The sequence below is a fragment of the Hemiscyllium ocellatum genome, chromosome 4 (genome assembly GCF_020745735.1).
Source record: "Hemiscyllium ocellatum isolate sHemOce1 chromosome 4, sHemOce1.pat.X.cur, whole genome shotgun sequence".
Taxonomy (NCBI): Eukaryota; Metazoa; Chordata; class Chondrichthyes; order Orectolobiformes; family Hemiscylliidae; genus Hemiscyllium; species Hemiscyllium ocellatum.
Genome location: NC_083404.1, coordinates 35,803,247 through 35,818,522, shown reverse-complemented (window position 1 = coordinate 35,818,522; position 15,276 = coordinate 35,803,247). Strand labels below are relative to the sequence as shown.

The following is a 15,276-nucleotide window of genomic DNA, read 5'->3' as shown; positions in this document are numbered from 1 at the left end:
ATGGGCCAAGTGCTGACAAATGAGACTAGGTTAATTTAGGATATCTTGTTGGCATTGGCAAGTTGGACTGAAAGGTCTGTTCCATGCTGTACATCTCTATGATTGTATGATGCCCGGTTTGGGTCCTGCCAGTGCCACTTAGCTCCTGACCTCATTACAGCCTTGGTTCAAACATGAACATAAGAGTTGAGTTCACGAGGGGAGGTGAGAATGACAGCCTTGATGTGAAGGCCGGATTTATCCAAGTGTGGAATCAACGAGCCCTAACAAAAATCAAGTCAATGGGAATGAGGGGATACATTCTCCAATGGTTAGAGTCATATTTGGCACATAGAAAGAAGGCTGTGGTTATCGGACGTCAGTCACCTCAACTCCGAGACATCTCTGCAGAAGTTCCTCAGGGTAAGGCCCAACTATCTTCAACTGCTTCACCAATGACCTTTTTTCTACCATAATGTCAGAAGTGAGGATTTTTGTTCAATGATTGCACAATGTTCAGAACTATTTGTGATTCTTCAGATGCTGAACCAGTCTATATTCAAATGCAACACGATCAGGACAATATCGAGACTTGGAGTGAAAACTGGCAAGTAACATTCTCGTGACAGAAATGCCAGGCAATGACCATCTTCTTTAAGAAACAGTCTGACCACTACCCCTTGACATTCAGTGGTGTTGTCGTCACTGTCAGCATCTGGGGAGTTACCATTGACCAGAAACTGAACTGGCCTTATCACATAAACACAGCACCAGCATAGGTCAGAATACTGCAATGAGTAACTCACCTCTTGAAGCCCATTTACAAATCATAAGTCAGGAGAAGGGTAGGACTTACACAATTAATGTGAGGGCCCTGGGTAGTGTTGCAGAACAGAGACACCTAAGGGTTCAGGTACATCATTCTTTGAAGTTTATATCACAGGTGGGGGGGGCGGTTAAGAATGCATTTAGCACACTTGCCTTCATTCCTCAGACTTTTGAGTATAGGAGTGGGGATGTGATGTTAAGGCTGTACAGGACATTGGTGAAGCCTCTTCTGGGAGTACTGTGTACAGTTCTGGTCAGCCTGCTATAGGAAGGATATTATTAAATCGGAAACAGTTCAGAAAACATTTACCAGGATGTTGCCGGGAATGGAAGGATCGAGTTACAAAGGTAGGCTGGATCTTTTTTTTTGCCGGAGCATAGAAGGTTGAAGGATGACCTTATAGAGGTTTTTAAAACTATGAGAGACGTGGATAAGGTGAATAGCAAGGGTCTGTTCCGTAAAATAGGGGAGTTCAAAACGAGAGGGCATATTTTTAAGGTGAAGGGAGGGGGATTTAAAAGGACATGAGGGCAATTTTTTGGATTTGGAGTGAACTTCCAGAAGAAGTGGTGGATGCAGACACAGCTACAACACTTAAAAGTCATTTGGATAAGTACATGAGTAGGAAAGTTTTAAGGGATATGGGCCAAATGTAAGCTAGTGGAGCTAGTCTGGTTTGGGAACAAGGTTGGCATGGGCTAGTTGGACTGAAGGGTCTGTTTCCATGCTGTATAACTCTATGACTCTGTGAGTGTGATGGAATGCTCTCCACTTACCTGGATGATTGCACTTCCAATAACACTGTAGAAACTTGACGCCATCCAGGACAAAGCAGCCCGATGGACTGACACCGTATCCACATATGTTCAATCACTTCTTCTTAATATCGGAAAGATGTTGTGAGACTTGAAAGGGTTCAGAAAAAATTTAGACGGATCTTGCCAGGTTTGGAAGATTTTAGCTGTAAGGAGAGGTTGAATAGGCTAGGACTGTTTTCCCTGGAGCATTGGAGGCTGAGGGGTGACCTTATAGAGGTTTATAAAATCATGAGGGGCATGGATAGGATAAATAGATAAAGTTTTTTCCCTGGGGTGGGGGAGTCCAGAACTAGAGGGCATAGGTTTAGGGTGAGAGGGGAAAGATATGAAAGAGATCTCAAGGGCAACTTTTTCACTCAGAGGGTGGTATGTGTATGGAATGAGCTGCCAGAGGAAGTGGTGGAGGCTAGTACAATTGCAACATTTAAAAGGCATCTGGATGGGTATATGAATAGGAAGGGTGTGAAGGGATATGGGCTGGGTGCTGGCAGGGGGGTCTAGATTGGGTTGTGATATCTGGTCGGCATGGATGGGTTGGACCGAAGGGTCTGTTTCTTTGCTGTACATCTCTATGACTCTATGACTCCATCAGCGATGCTCAGCAGCAGCAGTGTGTACTATCTACAAGATGCACTAATGAATTTGCCAAAAATCGTTACAGAGCATTTTCCAAACCCACAGCCACTTCCATCTAGAAGTACAAGGGCAGCAGACACATAGGTACACCACCACCTACAAGTTTCCCTCCAAGCCACACACCATCCTGACTTGGAAATATATCACTGTTCTTTCACTGTTGCTAGATCACTGAATTCCCTCCCTCGACATTATTGCTCTACCTGCAGCATATGTACTGCAGTGGGTTAAGAAGGCAGCTCACCATTGTCTTAAGGTCAACTAGAGATGGGCTGTAAATGGTGACCCAGCCACACACTGAGATTTACATCTTTGAGGCCCTCAACACAGAGATATGCAGAACTACACACATTATACTGCCAATCAGACTGGGCACGTTTAGTTTTATTCGTTCACATGACGTGGGTATCGTTGATTAGGCCAGTCTTTCTTGGCAATCCTTAATTACCCACAGGGCAGTTACAAGTCAACCACAATGCTGTGGATCTAGAGTCATATGTATGCCAATGGATGTTAGTGAACCAGATTGGATTTTTACGACAATTGACAACGATGTGGTCACTATTAAATCATCTCTTTATTTCAGATTTTATTGAAATCAAATTTCACCATCCCACCTTGGTGGGATTTGAACCTGCGTTCCCAGAACATTAGCTGGAGTTCTGGATTGCTAATCTAGCGATATTACCACCATATGACTGCCTCCCCTTGAATTTGTGCAGCTGCTTTCTGCCAGGAAGTCAATCCTCTACCAATGCTAACATGTCACTCACTGCTTCACTTTATTTTCCATAATCTTTGATGTGTCACTTTACCCTCAGCGCATTTTACTCCTGCACAGATTTCCAATAAATTGATTAAAGATGATATCCCTTTGGTGAAACCATGCTAACTCTTCCTGATAACTTTGAATTTTTTTCAAGTATTCAGATGGTAATCTCTATAATGATTGATTCCAACACTTTCCCCATGACAGACATGAAACTAACTGTTTGCGTCTCTCCTTTCCTGAATAAATTTGCTACTTGCTAATGCAGTGAAACCTTTTCATGAAAAGAGGGATTTTTTGCAAGTTAACATCCTCTACACAGTCCAAAGATGTGCGGGTCAGGTGAATTGGCCATGCTAAATTGCCCGTAATGTTAGGTAGGGGGTAAATGTAGGGGTATGGGTGGGTTGCGCTTCGGCGGGTCGGTGTGGACTTGTTGGGCCGAAGGGCCTGTGTCCATACTGTAAGTAATCTAATCTAATCTAATCTAATCACCTCATTATCATTGACAATTAGATTTGTTGACCCACAGCTTTATTAGTTTGCTCAATACCATTTTGCTGTAGGAGCCAAAGTAGGCCATTTGACTCATTGAATAGACTCAGCTATTCAGTGCTATCCTGGATGATCTGATCCATCTGGATATTTGAGTGATAAAGCATTGCTCCTCATCTGATCTGATCTGATCATCCTCGGATCTTTTTGTGTCTTGTCCCCTTAACCCTTGATTCCCCGAATAATTAGACATTTGTCGATCTCAGCCTCGAATATACTTAATGATCCATCCTTGACAGCCCTTTGCATGAAAGAATTCCACAGGTTAACCATCTTCTGAAAGAAAAAAAAATCTTATTTTTGCCTTAAACTCCTAACTCTGAGATTATGCTCTCTGATTCTAGACTGTCCCATAAGGGGAAACAACCTCTAAGATCTACCCTGTTAAGCTCCCTCAGTATCTTATACATTTCAACTAGATCTTCTCTCATTCTCCTAAACTGCAAAGAGCACAACCTACTCAACCTCTCCTTGTAAGAAAGTCTCTCCATACCTGGGATTAATCTACTGAATCTTTTTTGAGTTGTGACCAATGCTAGTAATTACAATTTCACTAAATTTCTTGCCACCTCCTGATTTGCAGCAATTACTGAAGTGTTTTTTTTTCTGTATTCTCTGTAGTTCGATAATATGTCATTGAGACATTCTATTTTAAGAGAAACTGAATATAACTAATTTGCTTTGCCAGAGAGAAGCAGGCAGAATGGGCCTGTAGCATTGTGAGGATTGCACCTTTGCAGTGTGCCATTAACTGCAGACTCACCATAATGTGGGCATTGCAAGTTAGAGCTTGGACTCGGGAACACAGTCATATAAAATAGACAGTCAACTATTTAGAAGTAACTGGTGCCCTATTGAATCCCTCAATCTGCTTCCACCAGTGCAATACATTGCGTAGTAGCTGGTATGTAAGAGTGAGAAGTAATTCTTTTAATAAATCTCTTGAAAAGGCAGGTAGGAAAGGTTTTGAGTTGGGGATCCTGTGTGATGTTTTCTCTCCACACACCCTTTATATCTCCCCATTTGGCCTTCAAAACCCACTGTACCACCTCACTCAGCGCCTGTTTCTATATTCCATGTTCCCTCACCACCCAAAACACACACCATATCTCTCTCTGTTGGCCACATCCTTTCTATCCATGGGCTTGTCAGTCCCAGCAGTGCCTACTGCAATCATATTTTGCAGGGCATCTCCAGAGAGTGGTACTTCCTCCCACTAAGGAACATAGGTTTCACACTTACCCAGTTATATTCCCCTGAAGTGTGTTATCACTATAAGGTGGCCTTGTTTAAAGTCAATTGGTTTGAAACCAAATTTCATCGGGTGTGTGAGCAGTGAACTCCGTGCTTTATAAAGGTCAACCCATAGGGAAGAAGCAAAGAGACAGCATCTGTTTGGTTAGAGTTATGGGACAAATAAAGGATGGTCATGTTACTGGGCGTAATCTAGAGGCTTTCTGACAGAGAGAAAGAGATAAGAAAATCTGAAGAGAAATCAAGAAGATTTACAATAACTATCGAATGTTGATATTGAAGGATTTAATTGCTCAAATATTACTTGAGCTGTGACAATTGAACAGCCAAGTTGAGAAATATGTGAGAGTATGAGATGAAGTTGGGAATTTTTGGGATTGAGTAAGATTGGAGGTAAATGATGGGATTGTGGTGCAGTTGATGGGACTTGGCATTTCAAGATGAATTTACTGACCTTGATGTTTGGAATTTACTTTTTACAATCATCCACTAGTGAAGGGTATATGTAGTTGATTACATTAAGATTGAATGTTATTGATTCCACACATGGATGCTGTTCATTATTTGGCAATATGGCTATCCAGATTCTTAATCACTTTGACTAATTGTGAACAACAACTTAAAGATTTTACTTTAAGCAAGGACATTTGTATTTCTGAACCCAGTGCAGCATTTATACATATAACAGGACAAATTGTGCCGTAGCAGGATATTGAACAAAAGTCTTTTACTAGTTATAATTGTCAAAGCAGGCTCCAACTCTCAATATTTTTATCCATAAAGTTGCAAATATGGGAGCTGGCAACATTATAGTGAAGGAAACTGGCTATGTGAGATCAGAGTGAATAGGACAGCCAACTGTGTATCTCCTTAAGTAATCAGAACAAATGATTGAGGGAGAACTGACAATTCATAATCAGTGTCTGAATTCAATGTCAAATCAAGTCAAGAAGAGAAATAAAGGGAGAGGTAAGATTTATTGAAGGGAATGATAAAATGAGACAGAAAGGCAAAGTACAATCATCATGAAGTTTTTAATTTTGCATTTTTAAACTGTCCAACACTGAGATCTGAAGGAATGTTACTCCACACTGAGAATAATTAGTTTTCAGTGCCATAGATGTTGTTTGGTAGTAACTATTTTTATGACATAATTAAAAGTTATTTGCTTTGAAATGACAAGAATTACCCCATCTGTCATGTTTAATTTATATTTATTGGGCAAATGAAGTAACTTTGTGCCATTCAACACAATTCAATAATGAGGCAGACAGCAAAATGCCTTTGTGAATATAATTGTGGAGCACTACAACATGGCTACCAATTTTTGGATATTTGAGTGATAAAGCATTGCTCCTCATCTGAAGGTTCTGTACTATTCACATATGAATAACAGTAAGTACCATTTGCCTCACCATGATTCCTGTCAGCAAATTCTGGCCAATGTACTTTTGCAAAGTGGACTGTCAGGATTTTGCAGCCTGTGTTTAACATAAATTCAGGTGTTTTATACACAAAAGATAAAATCACAGATAGCAAAGAAGTGCAGATTATGGGTGAATGATGCTCTGATACAAAGCTTTCCACTGACTGAATTCCTTATACATGTTCACATAAAAAATTAACAATAATTGATTACCAACAGATGTAATATAATTATATGGACCGTAATCTTTTACCCTCTGATGGCACTCTTTTTGCATTGCCTCAGACTGGTCATTTCTATCATCACTATGTTGATTTGCAGGATTGATAAACCAAAAGCCTTTTCCATGTTGCTGCACACAGCTGATATCAGCCATCCAACGAAAGCCTGGGAGATGCATCATCGCTGGACCATGGCATTGTTGGAGGAATTCTTCAGACAGGTAAGATATCTAGTCAGCACAGAGTTTTTTAAAAAAATTAGACTGACGGGCACTTACGTTTTAACTGAGAGGAATGTTTATATTTGTATAGTGATGGGTCAGCATAACCATCCCCACAGAAGACTGATGAGTGTAGGAGATATTGGGTGAAAAGAAGCTCAAGCCCTTGTGCAATCAGAGAGTTCCAGCATGGATAGAGGCCATTTGGCCCATTGAGTCCACACCAGTGATCAGGCACCTGTCTATTCTCAACCTGTTTTCCAGTAGTTGATCAGGAGCCTTGTGTGGTGTGGCTTCAAATGATCAGCTGAACAGGTTATCAGCTAAATTAAAGGTTATGATGGTTCCTGCCTTGACTACCCTTTCTGGCAGAGAGTTACAGATATCCATTATGTGAAAAATTCTTTATTAAATCTCTATAAAACTTCATGCATTTCATTTTAAATCTATGCCCTGCAGTTATTCATCACTCTACTTTGGGAAAGGTTTCCACCAATCTGCTGTTTCTGTGCTCAACATAATTATGTACACCTCAATCAGATCCTCTTGAAGCTCTCTCTGCCATAAGGCAAAACAACCTCTAGCCTATTTAGTCTGTCTTTATAGCTGAAACTTTCCAGTCCAAGCAATATCTGCATACATTTTCTGGAGGCTTTCTACATGTTGGTGTAAAAAGCTCTTCTGGATGTATTTGAAGAATTCCACTTCTCTAAGCATTTCAGACTGTCTATCCCATTAATATTGGAGAAATTGAAATCCCCTACAATTATCAATCTATTATTTTTATACTTCTCTGAAATTTGCTAACATATCTACTCTTCCCTTTCTGATTATTTTGGGGACTAGAGTATAGTCCCAACAATGTGATTGTTTAATTTTTAATTTTGAGTTCTATTCATATGGCCTCTGTTGAGAATTCTTCTAAGATACCATCCCTTTTGCAATAGTTGACTCATTGATAAATAGTTCAATACCAGCTCTTCTTTTACAACCATCACTTTGTCTGAATATGCTATACCTTAGAATATGAGTTGTCAGTCTTGTCCATCCCTAAACTCTTTCTGTGATTGTAATAATATTGTATTCCCATATGTTAACCACCACCCTCAACCCACCTGCCTTACTTGCATTAAAATAAAAGCTGTCCAACTTTGCCAAGCTCCCTTGTGTCTTATGTTGACCATGTATGTTCTGCGTTCCAGACTGACTTTGCTTTTGTTTTATATTTGCATGTGCATCACCCAGTATAGTATCTCCACGTTGCATCCCATTTCCCTGCCAAATTAGTATAAACTGCCAACAACAGCAATTGATAATGTGATTGCAGTTAACATGAAACCCAGCACAGAAACTGATTTCGTGATCCAGCAATCTAAAGCCCTCCCTCTTGTACCAACTCTTCAGCCACACATACAACTGCTCAATCTGCCTATTCTTATATACATACTCATATGTAGCACTGGGACTAATCCAGAGGTTACAACTTTTGAGGTCCTCCTTTGCAATCTATTACCTATTTCCCAACATCCTTGCTTCAAGACCTCAACCTCTTTCTATCAATGTTGTTCTCTGAATTTGCAGCTAATCACTGACAATGTTGACCCTGGACTTAGGGAGACAACGTACCATCCTGGAAACAATCTGCAGCTTCTTGCCTGTATCCCTCACTACTGAGTCTGCTACGACCATAACTCTTCATCTCCATCTGCTCTCCCCTTCCCCAAATGAGCTATCCCCTCTCCAGAAGAACTATGAAAATCACAGTTTTCAAAGACAGAAAGATAGTTCCTGAGTGAAATGTCCTTTTTTTAAAAACATCAGGTGTCAGATGCTAGAGAGTTTTAAAAGTTCTCAAGTCTTTCAGTGAATTAGTGAATGTTTGATTGGGTAGAAATTTGAGTGGATAAGTGAGTTAGCATTTGGGAGCACAAGTGTGATGTTAGTTGAGGGCTTATCAGTTTTGGGGATGGTTATGTTGAGGGAAGGTTGGTTGGAATGACAGTCATGTTGGGTCAGAAAGGTTATGGGTGTGGGACTAGTCATGTCATATCCTTGGGCAGTTGGGTCAATTTGGAGAGGACTGTTGGATTAGGGGAGAGATTTTTTAGAGTGGCAGTTGTGTTGTTCACACTGACCACTTTTGAAATAACCAAGTATTAATCATTGTACTGTTTTCTGGGTAGGTATCCAGACAAGTCCTGTGCATTGAGCCCAAATTTTCAATATGGAGCTTAGTGCGAGAGACAATTGCGGACGGTCAATACAGTGGAAATGACTTCTAGAAGTTTGTTTCCTGTGCAATTTTATCACCTATATGTTAGGACTCCTGTTGATCTCTGAATCACATCTTCCTAATTAAGTCGAGATTTAGACCTAATGAAAACCGGAAGATTTAGGCTATTCCAAAGAATTCTGTATTATTATTTATCTGACCAGATGCATCTATACCAGCTCCCCAGAGTCCTAAAGATTCTGCCTGATCAAGTGTGGTTGTACTTATTAATATCATGCAACAAATCTTAGTTTTATCTAAGAACAGTGCTTTCTCTGTGGATATTTAACTCTCTCCCAGTAATCACTTGGTATGCCTAAAACAAAGAGGATTGATGGCAGTAAATGACTCTGAACAACACCAACCCAGTACCACATTGTGGTAGAGGTGGTGCCGGCAATGGTCATTTGGGAAATGTCACATGATTGCTGTGGTGTTATCTGGCCCCCACTCCAAAAAAAAGAAAATCCAGAAAACCAGAAGAAAAGAAAACAAAAATTAAGCAAGTGAATTTAACACTTCAGGGGCATTACTGCTTTTAGAAGACACATCCAGTCAGCACTTGAAAGTATCAGGAGTGGTTGCTGGGGAAAATACCACAGTGTGCGCAAGGCTTAGCAAACTTAGTTTTGCAAGGTTCCCAAGCCTTATTTATGTAATTACATTAGAAACCAACATGAGCAGCTCAATTTCAGTTCTTCATTTCATCTTATTGCAGGGTGACAAAGAGGCTGAACTGGGGCTTCCTTTCTCTCCACTCTGTGATCGTAACTCAACAATGGTAGCTCAGTCCCAAATAGGTAGGATGCTCAAATACAGGTATATCTTTATCAAAAAAGAATTCAATGAACAATCTATGGTCAAATTAACATGAAGCAGCTTAAAGCATAGTGTCATATATAAGCATCTACTTTTATTGAAAAAACTCGATCATCAGGAAATTCAACTCCATTTCTACTATTCTCCAAATCAGGAACAAGAGCCTGGGCTAGATTTGGAGTCTATTTGAATATCACTGTATGGGAGAAATGGAACGAAACCTGACAAGAACTCCCATCTGCATCCTCCCATATTGTATTGATGTTTGAAAACAATCTACAGAAATAATTAAAAACTAGTATTTAATGTATTAAAGATAAAAAACAAAATCAGAAAAGACAGAACAATTTACCTCAAGGGGGGAATGAAAGTATGCATTATTACTAGTTAAAAGTTGCAGTATAGAAATGTTATAATGTTAACTTTGGCTTGTTCAAAACTTGTATACTTTTTTCATGGCATTTGATTGATGCTTCAAACATGTTTTATTCACAAATTGTTTATGTATGAGTATATACAGTACAATGGTTTGATCATTTAATTTATTACTGTTGACTGTAGATGTTGATATGGTAATGTAAAGCTAAGAAGAAAAGCTGCTGCTCCCTGACAAGTAATTTTTTATAATGCACACTTCTTAAGATTTCTACTTCGACAAGATTATTTCACATGCTCAATCTAAATTCATCTTCCTCTTACTTCAAAGGATGTACATACTTCTTTCAAATGAGTCCCCATTAAGGTGGAATGTAAAGAAACTTTATGTAAAAATCAAAGATAAGCCTGCCGTAGTCTTACCACACCATACGTCTGCTCTCCCATCAGGGAGACGGATGACTGGTGGTGCCTCACCCTGAGGGTAACCATGTCTCAGGTGAGAGGAGAGCTTAACCCATGCTGTTGGTGTCACTCTGTATCGCAAACCAGGTATCCAGCCAACTGAGCTCAATCCACCCCCTAAACGTCATGACACCACATTTGAAGAAGAAATGTGTCAGGTCAGTGCTCCCAGTAAAGAGTGGAAAATACATCATGTGTTGACAGCCCAGAATTTTCTGCCTGTTAAATTTTATAGATGACAATTCTTATACGTACTTTCGCCCTGAGAGTGTTGGATGCCACTGACACAGAATTGTCAGGGTAATTGTCCATCAGAATTTTAAAGTTAAACTGCAATTGCAGTGTAGTCATTCTGTCAGGATATCTGAGGAGTCACAACATGTGTACAGGTGTCATATCCGACCTCCATCTGCCCAGAAACGGAAAGACTTTGGCAATTATTATGTAATCATGGACCTCGATTCTCACTTAAATCCACTCTGTAAATGAAAATTTGACATCTGTTGGTCAGCTTTGTAAGATGCTTAGGCTAATGAAATTATTTTATGGTAGGTATACAAATTAAGATTGCTGCTTTGAGTAACAGAATATTTAATCATTTCCTTTAAAATTCTGACAAATTATTTTTGTATGTCAGTCACTGCTAGTTGTTATACACAGAGTCCAAGTCCACACTTTCATTTATCTACATCATATTCTCACCCCACTCAACTTTTTTTTATATCCAAATACTTTACATTTGACATGCAACTAAATATTTATTTTTCCCATCACCAAAAAGAAACCTGTGGTATCCTTACACCTATTAGCCAACACCAGTATTTTCTGATTGGTTAATGTACATGCAAAGTCTATTAAGGGCAATTTGAACTGCTAAGGGTGCAGGTAAGGTAGAGAGGGAAGAAAGGGGCATTCCTCCATGCAGCCACCATCGACTCCCACCCCACTGCCCACTCATTCAATCACTCTCACTTCCATCCAATCACTGATTTATCCAGCCACCCACTCACCAATGTATTCACCAAAAGACCTGATTTATTGCAAAACTTGTCTGCTTATGTTAGTTGATGTCATAAAAATGGGTTGTGACCTCTCTTTGCCCAACTTCTGCTGTGTTTGCTGACTCCCCTACTTCAAGGCAGTTTTGATCCTTCACTAGTCACAGTTTAAAAAAAGTAAACAATCTGGGATGTAGAAATCTTCAGACAATGTATTCACCACTGATTGGAAGATTTAGCACATTACTTTCCTTAGGTTTCTTCTCTAGTGATAGTTATTTTATGCCTGTCCCCACCTTGGGTTCCTTGATGATTTAGTATTTTTAGAATGGTATTAATGTCCTCCACCCTGAAGACGGATGAAAGGTACCAATAAACTCCACTGCCATTCCCGGTTCCCATTTATTATTCCCCAGCCTTGTTCTCTAAGGTACCTCCATTCATTTTGGCTTCTTCTTTTCCTTTTTCTGTATTTAAATAGGTTCATTTGTGTATTTCTTGCTGGTTTGTCCTCATACTTTATTTTCTCCTTTTTCTTTAGTAATTTTTTGTTGTATTTTAAAACTCCCCCAATCCTCTGGCTGACCACTAATCTTTGCCACAGTATGTGTTTCTTCCTTTCAATTTGATACTGTTCTTCACTTCTTTGATTAACTATGGTTGGCTTATCCCTTTAGAATCCTTCTTTTTCAATAGAATATAACTTTGTTATGTGTTATACACTATTTTCTTAAATATCTGCCATTATTCCTCACTTATTTCTTGCAAAATTCCTTTCCCAGTCCACTCCAGTCATCACAGTCCTCATTCCTAAATCATTATGCTTGTTTAAGTTTAGCAAAGTTGTTTCTGACCCAAGTTTCTCACTCTCAAATTGAATTCCAAGCTTTACAATGTTATGGCCACTCTTTTCTAAGAGATCTTTCACTCTGAAGTCTTTTAATAAACCTAACTCATAACATACTGCCAGATCAAAACTATCCTGGTCCCTAATGTGATCAATGACATATTGTTCTACAAAACCATTCCAAACACACACTGTGCATTCTTCCTCGTGGCTACCCTGGACAATTTGATTTTCCCAGTCTACATGAAATCATCAAATAATAATCTAATGCCTTTTTTTAACATATCCTCATTATTTCCTGAATTACAGTACTTTTAGTGTTTCTACTATTCCTACCAGTGTCTTCCCTTTGTTATTTCTTATCTCCACCCACGTGGATTCTACATTATCAAATGCAAAATCATTTCTTGCTATCATACTTATTCCATTTTGTACTAATAAAACCACCTTACCTCTCTTTCCCTCTGTGTCCATATTTTCAAAACTCTACATACCCCTAACTATTTAGTTCACAATTCTGATCTCCTCCTACTCCATGATCAGCTATGAAAACATATCCATTAATCTCTTTTTGTGTTATTCATTCAATACTTGGCACATTTAAGTAAGCAGCTATTAATTTTGCCTATTAACAATTTTTCCTCTTTGACTCTAACAACTGTTGATTTTTTGTGCTTGTACTTTCTGTTCCATTCTGGCTATCATCACCATACTTTTGTTTTATGAAACTACAGATAACCTCTTCTGAGCACCCCATCTAATTAGTTTAAGGCCCTTTTTCCAGGGCCAAGGCACTGTATCTAGTATGGTTTAAGCTCCCTTCTATCCCAGTTTCCCAGTAGTCAGTGCCCCTGAACCAAAAACTATTCATCTCACTCCAATCTTTAAGCCAAACATGAATTCCTTGACTTCATTTGCTCTGAGCCAGTTTGACCATGGCTCAGGTAGTAATCCTGAGATTATCAGCCTGGAGGTTTGGCTTAATAATTGAGAGCATGGTGCCGGAAAAGCTGGTCAGGCAGCATCCAAGGAGCAGGAGAATTGATGTTTCGGACAAGAGCCATTCCAGCATCTGCAGTCCTCACTTTCTCTCGGTTTGGCTTAATACCGCTCTTAATAGCTCTTAACTGTTCATTATCTTACATCAGAACTTCCTCTTCAATCTTATCAGTGCAATTAATCCTAATGTGGGCAATGACAATGGGATTCCTCCTCTCCTGCTCTAAACCCGAGGAGAACTTATGTCCTATGAGACTGGTGGAGGCAGACATTCTCAATGATTTCCAAAGGAATTTAGATAGCATTTAAGTAAGCAAACTTGCCGATCTAGTAAACCTGGAGTGCAAGAATATATTTGACTGGATTACTGTGTACAGAATTGCCTCTCATTCATCAATGAAGGAGAGGATAGAATCTGCCAATGGCTACGGCGTTATCCTTATAGTAGGGGCAAGGATTGCATCATTTATGACTATCAAAGAGATGAACGAGATGTATTTGGCTCCTTCAAGCCTGTTGCTCAGTAACCTTACACAACTTGTGATAGTTCCATATCGTAAATAAGATGTAACATTTTCTTAGTATCTCAATCCAGATACACACAGGTAGAGCGACCCCAAGCATAAAGAATTGTTTGGATTGTAGGCTTCTTCATAATCTGCCATTGTTCTGATGTGCAAAGGATTCTCGTCTTTCAATGTGCAGCTTTTTTAATGACAGTAATTTGACCCTCATGAGGTGAATGTCATGTTCTCCTGTAAACCTTCATGATTTCCTTTTTCTGTAACTTCCTTCTGTGGTAAGTTTACCATGAAAAGTCAGTCATTTCCGACATATTTTTTATTTCCTGGATGCAAGGAAGTTTACATTCCTGTTTTATCTGCGTTAGTGTCAGACAGGTCTTTGAGCCAAGCTGTGCTCATTAGAAGGCCTGACTTAGTTCACTGTGACATCAAACTAAATCTCCATGTCATTCTTATCCTTCTTAACCTGGACCACTCATGCCCCCTTCCCTTCATACTCCTGTGTCTCCACTGTGTTGTCCCAGGTATCCCCCATAGCCATTCTCTGTCTGTCCACTATGAAATGCCTTCGGGAACCATGAAATAACAAGTGTAACACTTTAAAGTGAAAATTTAAAAGAAAACTGCAGTCAAAAATGCATCAAATCATCATTTTATATCATCCTGATTAATGACATATTTAAAGGCAAACATCTATTCCTGCAAACAAAAAGCAGGATGAATCCAACAGTTCTCACCTCATCAGTCTACTCTCGATCATCAACAAAGTGATGGAAGCAGCTGTAAAAAGAGCTACCAAGTGGCACATGGAAAGGACTTGCCTGCTTACTAATGCTTAATCTGGCTTCTGCCAGCCCCGAGCTCATTTTATAGCCTTGTCCAAACAAAGGGCTGAACTCCAGAAGTGAGATGAGAGTGACTACCTTTGACACCAAGGCAACATTTGTGAGATGATATCATCAAAGAGCCCTGGAAAATTTCAGTCAATAGAAATCAGAGGTAAACTCTCTGCAAATTGGAATCATACTTAGAACAGAAGTATATGGTTGTAGTTGTTGGAAGTCAATCATCTCAGCTACAGGAGTTCTTTATGGTAATATCTCAGGTTCCACCATCTTCAGCTGCTATGTCAACGACTTTCCCTCCATCATAAGATCAGGGGTGGATCTGTTCACTAATGTTTGCATAATGTTAGCATGATTTATGACTCCTCAGATAATGAAGCTGACCTTGTCCATATTCAGTAAAACCTACACGATATCCAGATTT

General features: G+C 39.5%; 1 protein-coding gene across 1 annotated transcript in view; it reads left to right on the top strand.

Annotated features, from left to right (window-relative positions):
- Window positions 1–15,276, top strand: part of LOC132815176 (dual specificity calcium/calmodulin-dependent 3',5'-cyclic nucleotide phosphodiesterase 1A-like) — a 579,100-nt gene that overhangs the window by 549,067 nt on the left and 14,757 nt on the right. Inside the window, exons 12-13 of the mRNA XM_060823990.1 lie at window positions 6,588–6,708; window positions 9,699–9,780. Coding sequence (XP_060679973.1) covers window positions 6,588–6,708; window positions 9,699–9,780 — 203 coding nt within the window. The remainder of the gene's footprint in view (window positions 1–6,587; window positions 6,709–9,698; window positions 9,781–15,276) is intronic.